The 19,368-nt window shown below is 39.0% G+C and overlaps 2 protein-coding genes across 4 annotated transcripts in view; both read right to left on the bottom strand.

Moving 5' to 3' along the window:
• LOC140536124 (B-cell receptor CD22-like) lies at positions 1 to 6,677 on the bottom strand. Of its 3 annotated transcripts, none has more exons than XM_072657777.1 (10): positions 6,610 to 6,677; positions 4,878 to 4,911; positions 2,909 to 2,973; positions 2,204 to 2,548; positions 1,435 to 1,683; positions 1,071 to 1,334; positions 878 to 962; positions 727 to 775; positions 576 to 644; positions 1 to 367 (listed from the first exon to the last, which is right to left on the bottom strand). In XM_072657777.1, the coding sequence occupies exons 3-10, from the start codon at positions 2,949 to 2,951 to the stop codon at positions 347 to 349; spliced, it is 1,125 nt and encodes a 374-aa protein (XP_072513878.1). In that variant the 5' UTR covers positions 2,952 to 2,973; positions 4,878 to 4,911; positions 6,610 to 6,677; the 3' UTR covers positions 1 to 346. The 3 variants fall into 3 exon arrangements, with proteins under 3 accessions (XP_072513878.1, XP_072513880.1, XP_072513879.1); XM_072657779.1 differs by having other exon boundaries at positions 727 to 772; XM_072657778.1 differs by having other exon boundaries at positions 4,878 to 4,908; positions 6,610 to 6,628.
• An 11,075-nt stretch (positions 6,678 to 17,752) lies between these two features.
• LOC140536121 (sialoadhesin-like) overlaps positions 17,753 to 19,368 on the bottom strand; it is a gene marked incomplete at its 3' end in the record, with an annotated part of 122,623 nt that continues 121,007 nt past the window's right edge. Inside the window, exons 15-16 of the mRNA XM_072657768.1 lie at positions 18,232 to 18,480; positions 17,753 to 17,907 (exon numbers count right to left, since the gene is read on the bottom strand). Of these exons, the coding sequence (XP_072513869.1) occupies positions 17,753 to 17,907; positions 18,232 to 18,480 (404 nt within the window). The remainder of the gene's footprint in view (positions 17,908 to 18,231; positions 18,481 to 19,368) is intronic.

The following is a 19,368-nucleotide window of genomic DNA, read 5'->3' as shown; positions in this document are numbered from 1 at the left end:
TTTACAAATTTTAAATGAATTGCAACCAAAAAAGGAACAGATTTACAGGGGAATGTTACACAGTAAGGCTCACATAGCAATAATATTTACTGAACTGATGAGTTTCAAGATTGATATAGATATGTAAAACTAACAATAACATTTTAAATAAAAAGACAAAATATTAAAAATAAAACATAATACAGACACAGATATTGAATCCAATTAATATAGTTTCATATCAACATACTTCTTTCTCCACAAGCACGATGGTAATGTAATTTGTTTGACTTTTATATATTACATTTCATAAACATTTTTTTTTTATTTTTCAATCACATATTAACTATTGTTGATGATGATGGTCTCAGTGATGCTTCCTCAAATCCTATATAAAAAACAAACAAACAATCAAGTACTGTCTACAAAGTTATGCTAGTGTTATTGTAATGTATGAGAAATATTTAAAATTTAAGTCCTGACCATTCCCAATGATCAGGAAAGAGTGGAAGTAAAAGACAATTTACTTTACAATAAAGTAAACTAATATCATCTTGGTTTCTGGAGATTTGAAAAGTGTAATGGGTTGAACTCACTGGAACATTCTCGTAGTCTGGAATACTGTATTTCTCATCATCAGGAGGATGTGTTTTGTGTCTGACATTCTGCAGAACAAGAGAAACTACAGGGTTAAAGAACCTATAACTGACTGACTGAATGTCTAGAACTGGAAGTGTAAGATCTTACCTCATATACTTGTTCATCAGCATTCCCATCCTGACTCCTCTTTCTCCTGCTTCAAAAAAAAAATATGATTATTATACACTTAACAGACAAGTGAATCAAAGATTAAGTCTACTGTATTTTGACATTAAACTTTTTTAAAAATGATTCTCACCTAATCCAGAAAACTACAGTGAGAAAAGCTGCAATCCCACAAACTCCAATGACTCCAACAGCTACATACAGAATCACAGGGTGGTCTGTCGACATACAGACAACAGTCAGACAAACTCATCACAAACACAATCGGAAACTGCACAAAGTAATATTCAAGACAGTCATAATTTTGAACTTTTAAAATATCATACAGTGATGTGGCTCAGTGTTTAAAATGACTGGCACTGCAGCTGATTTCTGAGCTCCATGTTGATTCTGAGCCTGGCAGTAGTAGGATCCACTCTGTAGAGGACTGAAAGTGTGTCCAGATCCTACAGGTGAGCTTCCACCTTCTTTAAACCAGGTGTAGTTCTGCACAGGTGGGTTTGCATCACTGCTGCAGGTCAGATTCACTGAACTGTCCTCCACTATTCCACCAGAAGGACTGATGGACACTGAGACATTCTTTGGAGGATCTAGAGACAGATATGACTTTAGTGTTTCTTGCTAATATCTAATATCACTGTGTAGTTCAACCATTCCCAGAGTTTAGTGAAGAATGTGGACTTTACTCACATCTGACTCTGAGAGTTTGAGCAGTAGAGGGGAGATGTTCAGATCCTCTTACAGCACAGTTATAACTGCCTGCATCCTCACTGCTGACTGTCTGCAAGTGGAGCTGGTTGTTCCTGATGGTCTTTATGGTTAAAGGACGTCCATTTTTGTACCAGATGAATGTTGGATCAGTCAGATTGCAGGAGATTTTACACGTCAGATCTGCTGTTTCACCCTCTGTCACTTCTTCAGGGGATTCCACATGGAGCTCTAGGACAATAAGAGAATGGTTTTAAGCAGGTCTTTTGTTTCCATCTCTGTCTTTCTCTGCATTATGGATGGTTGTCCAATCTCAGACTGGAATCGGGTGAAAGGTATGGAAGACCACCACTTAGAATACCCAACCTGTAAAATACTTAGAATAGGGCTCTACCAGTCTTCAGCCTAGACACTGCTGGTTTAAGTTATTACACTGAAGTTTAGTGAAGTGTTTGTCTCAGTATGTTACGCTGAGTTTCTTATAGTAAAAACTTCACTGTAAAGACAAGAGTTCTCTGGACTACTGGAAAAGAGTGCTGGTCTGAAGACCATTTTTGACAGGTTTTCTATGTAAGCATTTACATGAGGTTTTCTACCAATCTAACAATGCTTAAACCAGACAAAGCCATTGAGACCTTTCCAAATGATTCTTTTAGATGGGACATCCCATTGGTTATCCATTTCTTTTTCTAAAGAACTCTTGAAGATGTGTGATGATTGGGTGTTTCATAGATTACAAAATTTTACATACCTGTAACTGAAAGCTTAATACATGGTCTTCCCAGATATTTTTGCTTTTCTACATCTGTTTTGATTCTGAAGCAGAACTCATGTTCATCCTTCTTCGTTACATTACTCAGTTTGAGGAAGAATCGTTTCTGTTTACCAGTGAAATACTCGACCCTGCCTGAGTAATTTGAGTTTTCACGCAAATCAGGCCAATTTAAGTTCTTCTCTGGATCTAATATCCAAAATGTCTCCGTCACTGTAAGACCTTCTGGGAGTGTAAAAGTGCCATTCATAAACACTGTGGATCCTTTTAAAGCACAGATTTCCTGCTGGTTGTATTTCACACTCCACTCTGCTCCAGAAGCTCCTGAAACACATGATGCAGTAAAGATCTGATTACAGAGGCTGGAGCCCATCAGACAGTCAGAGTTACTGTAGCTTACAGCTTCACCTCTATCCTCTCTAACTCCAGCAGCTACTGAACAACACTGAGCTGATTCTGAGAGAAACCACAAAGAGAGAAGAGCTCTGAGAGTCTTGCAGCAGGGTGAGGGAGGGGATCAGAGAGAAGCAGGAATCAGCAGCTCTGAACAGCTCTAGTTCTAGTCAAGAACAGCTTAATTATCAGCTAAGCAGTGTATCACTACAGTAATTATGAAAGAGGTTTGTGAGGGAATCAAAGAAAGCTGGTGTAGTGATGGTGTTACAGTAGGATCTGCTGACTCACCCACAACCATGAGCAGAAACACCAGGGGAAGAGGAGGAGCCATTCTCAATGTTTCTTACTTCTACCTACAAAATTAAAAGAACAGATTATTAAACTCTTTTGCTTTCAGCCAGCTGTCAAAGACATATGTTCTAATCAGTCACACTGTACATTCAACTGTACATTTTGATGCTCTCAAATATTCCTTCCTCTTTTAGCAGCGTAGGGGAACTCCTTTCCTATATGTACTTTCTGTTTTGTGCTTTTTCAGCCTGCATGCCAGTGGTTGAAGTGGTCTGGTACTTTTTGGTACACAGTACACACTTCTATATTTTATTCTTGGTCATGAATTTACTTTTTCTAGTGTACCAGGACTTCTCAGAAAGTGCCAGTACTCATCTCCGCCATCTCCATATCAGAGTCTGTGCAATAATAATGTCCCTGTATAGACCGTATATATAGTGACTGGATGCATCCATAAAAAATGTTCAGGAACACATCTGTCCAAGTATCACCTTCTCACCTACACTATTGGTTTACATGTCCCTGGATCTACATGAACCACTTCCCAAAGAGGGTGAGAGAGAGCCACAGTGATTGACTGCAGTCTAAAAAGCACAACATGCTTGTTTCCATTAACTGCCTGGTTTAGGGTTTTAGGAAAATCAGCATTATGTATTAAACTCCAGCCCTCCGTCCTCCCCAGCCCTCATACATCTTATAGGCTGCAGTGACCTTTTTGACCTTTGGTTAACCAGGTGTTATCATTTAAGAGGTTTTCACACCTGCACTGTTTAGTTTAGTTAAATCAGCCTCTGGTTAGTTGTCAATCCGAGACCCTTAAAAGAGGAGATGGTCTCGGTTCAGTGCAGTGCTTTGTTTGTGGTGAGAAGGTGTGGTGATCTGACCCAACTCTCAGGTGTACTCTGCAGGTTTGAGCTAAATGGGTCCCATAGCCAGACGTTAACCTAGTATGCTGCCCATATAAGTACTACAGCTATGAACAAATCTCTGCTGCTGCTCCATGTTAAACTGCAAAGAAATCTATTCCTTAACACAGGACCTTCTTCCTGTATTTACTTTTTTACTCCTGTCCCAAACAGGTCCAGTAAGCAGAAAGAATATTTTCCACGTGTAGACATTTACAAACTCGTTAAACCGATTCAAACCAAACCACCCATAGTTCTGAAACCACCCTATGAATTTGTGTTGTATCCTAGAAGGTTTTGGTGGTGCCATAGTGATTTGTGGTGCCTACTAAGGCTATGGAGATCGAGGCCACCATCTGATAGAGCAATTCTAGAGTACCCTCACACATCTCCACCAGCCATTGCTATGAGGGGGCAAACTGGCCATCTCTTTTCCTCCAGCCACCTCACCACTGACCTGATGACAGTCCACCATGGAGGACACATCTGACTCCTCACTGATCCATGTACTCTTCTGCCCATCCCTCTACTAAACCTCTGACTGGGCCTCAGTGAAGACAGCTCTCACTAGCTTGGAGTGGACTAATGGCTCCCTATCAGTGATGTTGTTCTCTGAATCTTAAGGTACCCCAGATATTTACAGCATGACACCATGGAAATCGCCCTGACTACTTCTTTTTGTGTTGCTGCTATGGGCAAAAGTATCGGGACACATCTCTTAATCATCATCATTGTATTCGTGTGTTTCTTCAGTCCCATTGCCACATGTGTAGAAAATCAAGCATCTAGCCCTGCAGTTTTTTTGCCAAGCCAGAGCCCCTGAGAAAGACATTAGACATGGTAGAGGAGACCCTAGACTATAACTAGGACTGTGCTGCTAAATGGGTTGATTTATAAATATGGAAAAAAGGATTGTGACACCTTGAAGTGTACTTTTCTGCACTATGCTCTGGAGTTCAGTGAGCTCTTTCACTAATGTTTGTAAGAAAGGCTGATTGTAGGACCAGGAGCTTGATTTTATACACCTGTGGCAGGTGTGTCCTCATACAGTGTATATGTACCTGCAGCGACATGCAACCATTGGTCCAACTGCTTCTGAAAGAGATAAGAGATAGAGACACTGACAGTTTAACAGCAGCTCATGAAGATTGGCCACAGCCTGATAATGCCTAAACACAGTATAAATAAAACAGAAATCAGTTCTAAGATAAAAATCATGTAAATATCATCTTAGTGAAACTGATAATCTAAATGATCTAAAAGACCTGACTTTCGAATCAATAATCAGATCAATCACACATAGCCTGTCTAACACACCAGGAGGACTAAACAGTTTGTAAAGGTTTGTAAAAGGTGTCAATGCCCAGGCTTTACAGGGTTAATGTTGATACTGCGTGAATAGTAATGTAGTCAAATTTGAGTTTAAATATTCTAATAATGTGAGATACTAGATTTCTGATGTCCATGAGCTATAAGCAATATTGATCAAAAGTAAAATAAATAAATAAATAACACACCTCACCTTGGAATCACTTGGGTCACTTTGTATAATTCATATAAAATATGACTATTTATCCTAATGCTTAAGGAAACTGATTACAAATTGACTTTTAAATCTCTGAGATGCAGTAGTAACAGTTTATGTATTAAATAACCACATGGAATAAATGTATTTAACTCCTTCCACCCTCACTTACACACTGCCACTGTCCAACAACTTAGGTCTACCTACTATGTGAATCCACCCGGCCACAACATTCTAATCATGGTGGAGGTCTGATTGTCTCTAGTGTCTTCTTACGGTCGCTCATTAAACTCTATTAAACACTAATCACTAATTAAAATCTGCGGCCAAGATTCATGTTGGAGCATTGTATCATATTCAAGACACTATTATTATTCAGATTGCGTAAGGGCAGGCCATAAATAACCTGGCAAGTCAACCAACACACGTACACTATATTTACAAATGTTTGTGGACGGCACTTCTAATGAATGCATTCAGCTACTTTAAGTTGCACCTATTCCTGACACAGATGTGCAAATGCACACACACAGGCAGCTTGTCTAGTCCCTATAGGGATGTGCTGCCAAAAGAATAGGTCTCTGGAGCAGATAACATCAACCTAATGCCAGTGCTAGAGGGGTATAAAGTCCCCCAGCATGGAGCTGTGTTCCCTGAAATGATGGTGGTGCTCCATCCAGTACTTTTGGGACGACTTGAGGATAAGGTGGGGTGGTGATCACCAAACACCCTGTCCTCACTAATGCTCTTGTGACTGAATGCAATCAAATCCTCTCAGCAATGCTCTAAAAAGTCCAACAAAGGCAGGATCAACTCTTCAATGCCCTTGATTTCAGAAAAAAAACAATGAATAAAGCAGCTGTTCCAATACTTGTGTACATGTAGGAACACTGCAGCATATTCAATACACTATACAATGGCTATTTCTCACAAGTAAACCCCCCAAAAAAACTATTGTATACCTCTAAGGTCAGGTCCGAATTTTATTTAAAAGCACATGAGGGGAACAAAACACTGCAAAAAAACAAACAAAAAAACAAACAAACAAACATGGGTACAATGGGTACATGGTGAGGCAGTTTCATCCCTGAATATGCAAATATCGCGTCAGGCTCAGTTTCAGTTAAAGCTTGATATTAAAGTAAACAAAATGGCCTTGTGTTGATTTAAGTTGCAAATGTTTTAAAACATGTAATATTTACTTTTGAAAAAGCTTAATTTTCTGCATTAAAAAATTAAAATTAAAAATTTATTTTAAATGATCTTACCGGTTTGTAATAAGGCTCATCACCACTGGTCAAAAAGGTGAGAAAACAGACAATGCGCAGTGTTCAGACATTCAGACATGGTTAGCATATTTCATTGTCAGCTGACACATTCATGCCTATTAATATGCGCTTTCCTCTTACAGGAAGCACGTGATCCTCTTGGCTGCAGCGAGTGACAAGCTGATTTATCCACCACTGAAACTACGGCCTTTTCATTTCTATAGTCTAATACTGAAGTGTTTTGAAGTGTTCCTTGGGTCCCACTGCCTGTTTCAGTATATTTACTACTCTTCACTGGTGGCCTGAGGTGCTATTTAGGTTTTGGCTTGAGGTTGTGGTTCAGGTCAGAATTAGGGTTAGATTTTTGTTAGGGTCAGGGTAAGGGTTACATTTTGGGTTGAGGTCAAGTTTCCTATTTAGAACTAGTCTTAGAGCCAGAATCAGAGCCAGGGAGAGGGTTAGGATTAGGTTTTAGCTTGAGGTAAAGATTAAGATTAGAATCAGGGCCTGAGTTAGGAGTACGTTTTCTGTTGAGGTTAAGGTTCAGGGGAAGATTATGTGTTAAGGTTAATGTTAGTTTCAGGGTAAAGGTTACATTTTTTAGTTTTCTAGTTTTAGTTTTCTAGTTTTTAGGTTAAGTTTTCTATTTAGATTAGTCTTAGGGTCTCAGGATTAGTGTTGAGATAAGGGTTAAGGTTAGATTTGTGTGTTGAGGTTAATGTTAGGGTCAGAGTGAAGGTTACATTTTTGGTTCAGGGCTTAATTTTGGGTTCAGGTTAAGGGTTGGGTAAGAATAGGATTAGGTCCTTAGACCTGGTGTATAAGCCCACATTTCACATTTCTGACTACATTGTCATAGTTGGGTCCTGTGGGGCTCCAAGACATGCTAGAGCCAACAGTTACCAAATTATTCATACATAATTTAGAAACTAATAACAAGAAAACGCTCCAAATAAAGTGTTTCTGACATTCAACAGAGAATATTTAGCTAATTTAGAATATTTAGCGAATGGCTCTGGGTTTCTTTTTACACTGTTATAGTGGCAGTCCAATTTGTTGTCCGAGTTGAAGCCAGGTATGTAAATTGTCTCTATTCAGTCTCTGGTGACAATTCTACACATGGTTAATTTATTCTTTTTTTTTTAGATTACACAATAATTTAACCTTTTGGCACTTTTGGCAGTCTCCCTCGTGTAATGCTCTCGACACAGGTCTCGTCAAACACCTGTGCAACCAGCCACTGCCTTTTTTTTTATTTTTAAACTGTTGCCGATACTGCCCTAGGCAACCCATTCAAACCAGTGATTCTTGGACCATATGGCAGCGTCTTAGCTGGACCACTCAGAGCCCCCGACACCTGGTTCAGTTTAGACCAGTTGAGAAAGTCTCTTAGGTTGGCATAGTACTGCAGCAGGTTTCTAGATGCTTGTGGTTGTGGGTTTGGTACTTGTTCTCCCCACACAGGCTTCTCTTCCAAAACTCTATTTTTCCTGCCTTCCAAAAAAACTATGGGTTTGCTAAAGTTGTGAGTCAGTGGGCGAATGTGGTGCCAGTCCATTGCAGTACCCTGTTCAGGGGAGGATTCCTGCCTTACTCCTCGTGGTTCCAGGTAGGTTTCAAATCCAGCCTTATCAGGAAGATGAAAGACCTTTACCAACTTTCTGTATTCTTTCTCTTTCTCGTCTACTTCTGATGCACCACACAAGTCATGTGACAAAATATGAATCAATGTGATGACAAATTAAAAGTCATGACAGCTTCAGTGCCCCTTGGCACAGACTCTATATTGCCATCTAAGAAGAGACCTCTCCCATCAGGACAGAAATGTTAAATTATAAGAAAAGGTGACCACCAACTTTAACACTTAAATATGTTTCTGGTAGCAACCTCTGGAACACCTATTGTCAGACATGGTTTCTTCACTTTAGTACTTTTTCACCCCAGGTTGAAGATGGGTATCATAATTACAATATTGAGAATTACATTATTACATTATTGAGAATTACAATAGGTTAGTGTGTGCACTGCAATATGACTTTTGGGTATGAGGTCTCTGGAGCCCTTTTGAGTCTTAATTTATTTTGTATTTTTACATGAATAAATATTATTTTATTTCCTTTTTTAGTTCATTCATTTTATTAGCAATTTAATAATGTACAATTTAATATGGTTTAATAGTTGTGATGGAAACACTGATTTGGCCAATTAGCTGAAGGGCAAGGGCCAAGAATGGAGCTTCAGGAAGTCACCAGGCTGATTATAGACCTGCAAAAATGGGGCCTGCTCTGGAACTACAGTAGCCGGGGCACAGGAACCAGACTGGCCCAGAAAGCAGGAACTGAAACATCCTCAGTGTAAGACAGTGCTCTGATTCGACATATGAAACCATTTGTAAGCTCATTAACATTCTGTCTTGTTGTCTTTACTCTTTTCAGGATCATCCTCAGTTACTCCAGAGGAAACCCCATTTAGATAAGACCTAGTCCTTATCAAGGTCACTTCATGTAAGACTACTAGACAGTTCACAGAAAACAGTTCTACATGTATGTATAGTTTATATAAGCTTTATTGTTGATACATAGAGATGAAGCTTGAAGATGAAGTAAAGTAAGACAGAGTCTGAGAGCTGTTACAGTACTGTTGCGCAACATTTTCATTAGCATGAGCTCTCAGAATTCGATACAGGTAATATACAGTTATTATAAAAGTTGAATGAAAATAGGACACCTGCTCATTCATTGTTCTGAAATCAAGGGTATTAAAAAGAGCTGATCCTGCTTTTGTTGAAGTAACTGTCTCTAATGTCTAGGGAAGAAGGCTTTCCACTAGATTTTGGAGTATTTGACTCCATTCAGTGATAAAGGTGTTATAGAGGTCAGGATGTTTGTCAGGAGACATTCTTCTTTAGGTCATGGTACCATGCATACCACCCTAATGCTGAGCACCTGGAGGCAAACAGGACAATGAACTCTAGGTGGAGCATTTAGTAGCCTCTTTTGGACCTTATAATTGTTTGTTTAAAGTATCATTTTGGTGTTGGTGATGGATGGTGTTAATAAAAAGGTCCCCTCAGGATTTGTATTGAGCCCATCTGTGTCTGTCTCTATGCTTGGCTGACCGGGTCACAGAGGCCACGGCCCTTCCCCTGAGGAGTATATTAATATTTTCAGGTTATATTTGACACTTTTAAAGATGTAAAATGTAAAATGTATGTACTAAATCAACCTGGTGACATCCTCAGGAAGTCACCAGGCTGATTATAGACCCGCAAAAATGGGGCCTGCTCTGGAACTACAGTAGCCGGGGCACAGGAACCAGACTGGCCTAGAAAGCAGGAACTGAAACATCCTCAGTGTAAGACAGTGCTCTGGTCAAGGTCACTTCATGTAAGACTACTAGACAGTTCGCAGAAAACAGTTCTACATGTATGTATAGTTTATATAAGCTTTATTGTTGATACATACAAAAATAGAGATGAAGCTTGAAGATGAAGTGAAGACAGAGTCTTAGAGCTGTTACAGTACTGTTGTGCTTTGTATTTTTATTAGCACTCAGCTCTCAGAATTTGATACAGGTAATATACAGTTATTATAAAAGTTGAATGAAAATAGGACACCTGCTCATTCATTGTTCTGAAATCAAGGGTAAGAGCTGATCCTGCTTTTGTTGAAGTAACTGTCTCTACTGTCCAGGGAAGAAGGCTTTCCACTAGATTTTGGAGTATTTGACTTCATTTAGTGATAAAGGTGTTATAGAGGTCAGGATGTTTGATGACCCAACCTCATCCATAACTCCCCAGATCACAATCATTCCAGAGAACACCATTCCACTGCTCCACCGCTCAATGCTGGGGTCTTTATTCCCCTCTAGCCCATGTCTGGCATTATGCACCATGCCTAATGCAGGTTAATGATTATCAGCTAGGATTATTGACTTTACAAGCTGTGGGTGTGCATTTGCACATCTGTGTCAGCAACTTATGGAGGCAACTTGAAGTAACTAAATGCCCTCATTAGTAGAGGTGTCCACAAAACAAGGATAAATGAATGTAGACAGACATTCTTCTTTAGGTCATAGGAGTTGTGGTGGTGAGGAGATGTGGGTACCATGAGTACCACCCTAATGCTGTGAGGCAAACAGGACAATGAACTCCAGGTGGAGCATTTAGTAGCCTCTTTTGGACCTTTTAACTATTTGTTTAAAGTATCATTTTGGTGTTGGGTGGTGCTAATAAAAAGGTCCCCTCGGGGTTTGTATTGAGCCCATCTGTGTCTGTCTCTATGCTTGGCTGACCGGGTCGCAGAGGCCACAGCCCTTCCCCTGAAGAGTATATTAATATTTTCAGGTTTTATTTTACACGTTTAGAGATGTAAAATACAAATTACCTAAGATCAGCATTTGGTCTTGCTCCTTGTTCAATAATTTCTGAATTAGACATTTTCAAATACAAAACTGGATGCCTGTAAATTCACCAATAACTGCATTAACAATACACACTTGTTACCACCCTGTTATGCACACATAATTGCATAACCACATAGATTATTTCCCAAAATGTATACATTATAAATGCAATAAATGTGTAACTGGGAGCACTCATTTGGGTTCTACATTTATTGCTGTATGTAAGTTTGATTTAATGAGAGTTAATAACCACTAACATCAATAAGTGTTCTAAAGTGGGGTTCTACTAGTCACTATGGACTAAAATGCTTTAGGTTTACTGTTTAATGAGCCAATGTGCTTCGTAAATCCAATGTTTATTCATAGTGATAGTAAAAACAGAGTCTCTATTATGTCAGAATGAGTTCAGTACAGGAGTTTCCGTGTTTAGGTGTTAAAAAGGGTTCAACTTAATCTACTTATTACTGATTGCAGGGTAAACAGCACTAAACCATGTGCACAACAGGGTGGCAACTGTGTTTATTGTGCAATATTACAACTAATAATAAAATGATTAGTGATTTATTTCTAATTATGTACTAAAGCAATTCCAAATGTATTTTTATATCGCTTTTATATCACATCACAGCTTTACAGAGATCCGGGAGCAAGCCAGGGATGACAGAAGCAAGAAAAAAATAAAAAATAAATAAAGTCATAAATATATCAAAATAAATTTAGAAATGTCTAATTTAGGCTTTATTGACAAAACAAAGAGTATAAGTAGAAGTGACAGACAAAATATCTTTCCTGTTTCTAGTGACCAGTAAAACAAGGATGAGGACAAGAGTGTTACAGAACAGTCAGGGTGTAAGGAGCCAGCAGGAGGCCTGGCCAGCACAGTAGGAAAGCTGGTGGAGCTGGAGCAAAGAACTCCAAGCCCCAGAAGCCCAAGTGGTAATCAACGCTGACCAGATCCACCTGTGTGGCATGGTATAAATACACCCAGCAAAAGGGAAGAAAAGCTGAAGTTAAAACACAGAAAAAAAGAGTTTGTTGTAATCAGTGGTGAAAAGGAAAACTAGAAAAGAAAATATTTTGAGTTGGAAAATGTTTAGATTCTCCTTTGTTTGAGTACACACCACTCCCAGTGTTTCCTTTGTTTCATTTCCCGCCCTTTTTCTATATAGCTTTTAAACAGTTTTTACACTACCGCCTCTCACAGGTGTGGTGGTGTAGTGGAAATGCACTGGGCTCACATTACCAAGGTTGGGAGTTCGAGCCCTGCCACCATCTGTTACTCGCACCATAAAATAATACCCCCAAAAAAGGGGTAGTATCATTTAAATTAACTGCACTTGAGTCCAAACCCTACACCACACTGTAACACATGGAGCAGAAAATAATTAAGTAACTTGAGTTTTATGATGTGTGCCATGTGCTGACTGTGGATGTTTTTCTGCACTGTGGGAGGAAAGTTGCTCCCAGCATCCCAGGCATTGGAGGTCCACCAGCAGGCACAGGGTAAAATGGCACCCCATAGAATAATGAAACAGAAAAGTTGGGAAAAACAAAGAAAGGACACACTAAAGAGGCATAGCTCAGATAAAACAATGAATCTGAAAGCCAGAACTGGCTTTACAGAACTTGGCCTTCTGTTAGTTTGACTTATAATCTTCTTTTTCACTGAGATCAAAGCTAAGATCTCTTTACTTCTCCAGTAGAAGTCTGATTACTCTTTAAACATCTTGAACTCACTTCTACCTGCACATAGTCTGGAATACAGGATACATCCCTGAGGGATATAGGTTTTTCTTTAATTATTTTGAAATAATTATAAGTGTCTCATTTCCAATCATGAATATAGAACATCTAGCACCCTTAAAAGCAATATTTCACCCAATTAGCTATAATCAGCTTTTGGCCTTTTTTTTATTTGGCTTCCATATGCCCCAGAAGTAACCTTTGTGTTTAACCCTGAAAGACTTTGGCTAGTGGACTGGGCTTGTCAATTTTTGTGGCTGTAAATATAACGAATCAAGGCGGTTACGTTTGAGGTTTTTTAATTGACCTGTTTTATGTACGATTTTGGCTTTAAAAAGAAAGGACAACAGTGTTTGAGATTCTTGGCATGTCTTCGACCTTATCAACGTTATCGATCAGTAAAAGAATGATGAGGACAAGATCAGTCATTCACTTTTCTTGAAGTACTGTGATCTTATTGTGTGGGCCAAATGTACAGGTGTTGTGTAAAAGTCTAATTACCCCTTAACATCATTAAGTCACTTCTAGATTCTCATAGTCTGCAATGCTGGTTGCATCATCATCACAAGAACAAGCAGTATATCCAATGTCCTGCAGAACAGAAAGAGAGAGAGCAAGCCAGAAATTGATTCTTTTTTTTAAGGATTAAATATGAAGTTCATAAACGTTTTTGGTCACTTACGCAGTGAAATGCATTGATGACTGTCCGCTTACATGAAACAACATTTATGTCTACTATATGTTAAATAAAATACTTAAAACATACAGTGCCCTCCATAATTATTGGCACCCCTGGTTAAGATGTGTTCTTTAGCTTCTAATGAATTGAGTTTTTTTTCTAAATAATATAGGACCATGATGGAAAAAAGAGTAAAATCCAACCTTTAACTGAAGTGAATTTTAAAGGAAAAAAAAATCCCTAACTAAGAAATAATTATTCTTCATAAAATCACCTGTTCCACAATTATTGGCACCCCTGACATTTCTTAGGAAATAAATGTAATTAAAGTATTTCTGTCAATTCTACAGTAGTTTACGAAGTTGATCAGAGTATGTAGGGACATTTAATTAGTAATTCACAACTTCCTGTTTCCCTGGGGTATAAATATGACATGACACAGAGGCCATTTCTCTTCAACATGGGAAAGACAAAGGAACATACCATTCAAGTAAGGCAGATGTGTGTTGACCTCCACAAGTCAGGCAATGGCTACAAGAAAATAGCCACTCACCTACACCTGTCCATATCTACTGTCAGAGGAATTATTAAGAAGTGTAAAACAACTGGAACAGTGGTAAACAAGCCTGGACGAGGACGCAGGTTTATTTTGCCACCACGCACAGTGAAGAGGATGATAGGAGAAATAAAAAGGTCTCCAAAGCTCACTGTTACAGAATTGCAACAAATGGTAGCTTCTTGGGGTCACAAAGTCTCCAAACAACCATCAGGCGCTATCTGCATGCCAACAAGCTGTTTGGGAGGCATGCACTGAAAAACCCTTTTCTCACTCACAGTCATAAACGCAAACGTTTGGAGTTTGCTAAGCAGCACTGGAACTTCAACTGGGACCGTGTGCTTTGGTCAGATGAAACTAAGATAGAGCTTTTTGGCAACAAATGCTCTAAGTGGGTCTGGCGTAACACAAGAGCTGAGTATGCAGAAAAGCACCTCATGCCCACTGTGAAATATGGGGGAGGATCAGTGATGCTGTGGGCCTGTTTCTCTTCCAAAGGCCCTGGGAACCTTGTTAGGGTGCATGGCATCATGAAATACCAGGACATTTTAAAACAAAATCTGGTGGCTTCTGCCCAAAAGCTGAAGATGGGTCATCACTGGGTCTTTCAGCAAGATAATGACCCAAAACATATGGCCAAATCTACACAGAAATGGTTCACCATACACAGAATCAAGCTCCTCCCATGGCCATCTCAGTCCCCAGACCTCAACCCCATTGAAAACCTGTGGGGTGAGCTGAAGAGGAGAGTGCAGAGGAGAGGACCCAGGTCGCTGGTAGATTTAGAGAGATTGTGCAAAGAGGAATGGTCAAAGATCCCTCTATCTGTATTCTCCCATCTTGTGAAATATTATAAGAGAAGATTAGGTGCTGTTTTGTTGGCAAAAGGGGGTTGTACAAAGTATTAACATCAGGGGTGCCAATAATTGTGGCACACATGATTTGATGTTAAACAATTATTTCTTAATGTGGGATTTTTTTTCCTACTGAATAAATTCACTTGAGTTAAAGGTTGGATTTTACTCTTTTTTTCCATCGTGGTCCTATATTATTTAGAAAAAAACTCAATTTATTAGAAGCTAAAGAACACATCTTAACCAGGGGTGCCAATAATTTTGGAGGGCACTGTATATAGAGAGATAATAATAAATATGAGTAAAAATATATGCAATAAATGCTCTGAATTTACACAAAATAAAAGAAATGTAAAATGCAGGGACGAGTTGTCAAGTGTAAAAGTGTAAAGGGGATGTGCAACACAACTGCCACTGATATCATAATAATAAGTGTTTATGTTCAGTGAAAAGTCCTGTGAGGTGAAGGGGGTGGAGGGAGGCCAACAGTCTTAACCACCACAGTCCTGGTTCAGAGTCTGAATGGCTTGTAGGAAGAAACCCCTCTTCATTCTCTCTGTGTTTGCCTTCAGGGAGTGTGAGCACTTCCCTGACCAGAACAGGGGGAGCTTGGATGGCTGAGGTACATTACAATCTTCCTGGCCTTGGTCCAGCACTTCTTGCTGTAGATGGTCTGCAGCTCAGACAGCTTGTCCAAGAGCCCGTCTGATAGTGCAGGAACTAGTCTAATGTAAATGAACTGTGATGTGGCACTCTGCACATTGTTTCGGTGCTCACTAACAGACATCATTAAATGTTATATGATCTAAAATGCAACAGTCACACAAATATCTGAGGTATTGGCTTTTGTCCAGTAGTACAAATTTCTGGACAACTTCATTGCTATAAATGAAGCACATTAAGTGCTATAAAGTGGTTAATATCCAATTAGATGTTCCAAACAAGAATGAAGAGTGAACAATAGGCTTGGGAAGATAATAGTAAAAGACTCTATATCTCTGTCTCTATATTTGATGAGATTATCTAGTAAACTAGCAAAAAATGACAAACGCAACATCAGTCAGTACTATAATCTGAATAATGACCTGCTCTGTGACCCAGAAGTGTAAAATTCTAATGAATGTTTAACAACTTAAACTTACTTCTACATTCACATAGTCGGAAATAATGGCTGTGTTGTTATCCGGATGACAACTGCTGTCTTTAATGCCCTGCAGAGTTAAAGAAAAGGTCAGAAAATTATTTTTTAAGCCAAAAACATGAAATACGGAGTCCCCAAACTGACATTTCTTTAGATAATTATCTAAGATGATGGTAGTTAATTTCCAGGAAAAAATTACTCCTATCATGGATCCACAATTTGCAGAACTTCAGCCCTACTATCTCTCACAGGGACACCAAAAGTAAGCACTGTGTTGCTATGTAATCTGCAAGTGTCTCATTACTCTTTAACACCTTAAACTTACTTTTACTTCTACATAGCTGGACATACTGGATGTGTCATCAGCAGAAGGACTGAGAGTTAACAGGTCAGGTCAGAAAAGATCATTGATTTAGCCAGAAACAACATCAGGGTGAAATACAGAGCTGCCAACAGGACATAGGAAAAATGACATGGGTTGTTTTGTAATGGGCAATTAAAAAGATAATTATCATGGGATATATAGGGACATAGGGATATGACCTCATCCGCCGACATTGATGTTAATAGATGCTTGCCTATTGCTAGCACATACAATCATGAAAGCCCCTGAAGGTCTAGGTCATTAACATCGAGATGTTGGTGCTCTCATCCCATACCATAAGCTGATTTCTCATGTCTGGCTCTCGTTTTTTAGCTCGGTTGTTATGAAGAGGCCTGTTAGCGTTACAGTAACAGTACACATTGTCTGCTGTCTGTAATACCTCTCATATTGTGTCCAGTCACCTCAAAAACAATCTAACACCTGTGTTTTTCTTTCTGCTGAGCTGAACCACCTTCCAGACTGGGTTGATGCTGGTGTTGACTGGGTATTCCAGCATCTGCTGGGGTTCTTTAGACCAACTACCACCATGTAGTTGACTACATGTGAAATTTACAGAAAATCTCACCAGCATGCTTCACTCGACCCCCAGATAAAATCGATCCCTTCATAGACGCTTACTAAAACCATTAACTAATCACACAGTTATCAGAGTTATTAGCATATTCAAATTTAGGACAGTCAATTTGACATTCCCCTGGTAATACTGTATATGTATTAAACATGCTCAGACCTAAATAGTTGGACTGTGAAAGTCTAATAACTCAACATCTTAAACTCACGTCATTCACATAGTCTGAAATACTGCATGCATCATCAACAGGAGGCCTTGTGTTGTGTCCAGTGTTCTGATGAAGAGAGTAAAACAAGTCATAAATGGATCCTATCGTTAACTCATTCATATCTAGAATTCTGTAATTACTCACCATGTACACAACCATATTTCGGTTCTGCCTCTTTCTCCTGTTATCAGAAAGATCATACTCAAAAAAATAATACAATTGTTATTGCATATTTTTAAACTGAAAAATAGGCTAATGATTCTCACCTTATCGCTACAGCGAGAAGAGCAGCAACCACACAAACTCCAACCACTCCAACACATGCATAAAAAATTACAGACCAGTCTGCTGACATACAGACAAGAGCCACATGAACGCATACACAACCAGAAACTAGACAAATAAGTCTAGCTGTTGTGGAAAATAGCATTATGTAGCTAATGGACATTCATATTTGAGTCATATTTAATATTTAGCATGAAATCCATATCATATCACACATCTTTACCTTTCAAAATTATTGGCACCAGATCTGATCTCAGGGATCCATGTTGATTCTGACCCTGGCAGTAGTAGGATCCACTCTGTGGAGGACTGTAACTGTGTCCATATCCTACAGGTGAGCTTCCTCCTTCTTTAAACCAGGTGTAGTTCTGCACAGGTGGGTTTGCATCACTGCTGCATGTCAGATTCACTGACCTGCCCTCCATGGTTTCACTAGAAGAACTGATGGACACTATGACACTCTTTGGTGGATCTAGAAAGAAAGATTATAATTTCAATTACCATTGCTTCATTTAATATATTATACAATTCATGATCAATTCACCAATAGAAATGGTCCTGAATGACTAATAAACAAATTGCAATGTAAACAAATTTACATTGACTTCCATTGAAAATTAAGAAGGTGTTTTTTATTCTACTGCAAAGTTCACATTTTGGAGATTTTCAGAAGAGTTTTGTTTGACAGCAGCACAGTATATGTTCCTTATCTTTTATATCTTTATTTTTTCTGTTAATATCCCTTTGGCTTTTGAACCACTTTCAGAATATAATGAAGAATGTGGACTTTACTCACATCTGACTCTGAGAGTTTGAGCAGTAGAGGGGAGATGTTCAGATCCTCTTACAGCACAGCTATACCTGCCTGCATCCTCACTGCTGACTGTCTGCAGGTGGAGCTGGTTGTTCTTGATAGTCTTTGTGGTTAAAGCATGTTCATTTTTGAACCAGATGAATGTTGGATCAGTCAGATTGCAGGTGGTTTTACACGTCAGATCTGCTGTTTCTCCCTCTGTCACTTCTCCAGGAGATTCCATGTGGAGCTCTAAGACAACACAAATAATTACATTTCAAATTAAGTTCAAAAAGAAAAGTGAAATATTTAAATTTAGGATGTAAAGCAACATGAACAGGCAAAATTTCCCACCTCAAAGGGAAAATGTGAAAAATGACCTGTAACACAGAGTGTAATGCCAGGTTTTCATGAATAGTATTGTTCAATTAAAATATGTTTATACACCAGAGTCAGGCAAAGAAACGTCTTCAGTGAGATGCTGTAGTGAAGGTGTTATAGCAGGATTTGCTGACTCACCCACAGCCATTAGCAGAAAGGTCAGGAGAAGTGGAGGAGGCATTCTCAGATAAATCGTTATACTGAGATCTACAAAATAATAAAAAAAATCCTTTAATTAATTAATTCTGAGTACTTGAAAAATGAAAATTACTTTTATTGTGAGCTTGTGGTCATAAGTGATTCAAACAATCTAAAAATATGGCTAGAACTTTGTCAAGGCTTGAGGCTGACAACACCAACCCCCAACTCCCAAAATCATCTGTTGTGGGGGAAGCATGAGCAGACTGTCCTTACTACGGGTGATGGACGGCTCACATACCTTCCGGGACATCCATTTCATAAGTGCTCATGGAGGAGGTAGACTTTTTTCACAACAATGTAACCTATATGTTTAAAATAATTACTTTAAATGTTGGCTATAAGCTGACCACATACATTCACTACATGTCCATGTACATGTACATGTTTGTGGATTCTAATGAATGCTTTCAGATACTTTAAGTTGCACCCATAAGTATTGCCCAAAGAATAGGATTCTCCGGAGCAAATTAACCTATTGGCACTATGCCCAATGCCAGCTGAGCTGTGGAGCAGTGGAAGAACACTGGTTCTCTGGAATGATTGTGGTGGAGCTCCATC

This window comes from Salminus brasiliensis, chromosome 15 (genome assembly GCF_030463535.1).
Source record: "Salminus brasiliensis chromosome 15, fSalBra1.hap2, whole genome shotgun sequence".
In the NCBI taxonomy this organism is placed as follows: domain Eukaryota; kingdom Metazoa; phylum Chordata; class Actinopteri; order Characiformes; family Bryconidae; genus Salminus; species Salminus brasiliensis.
This window is presented reverse-complemented; position numbering and strand designations above follow the sequence as displayed.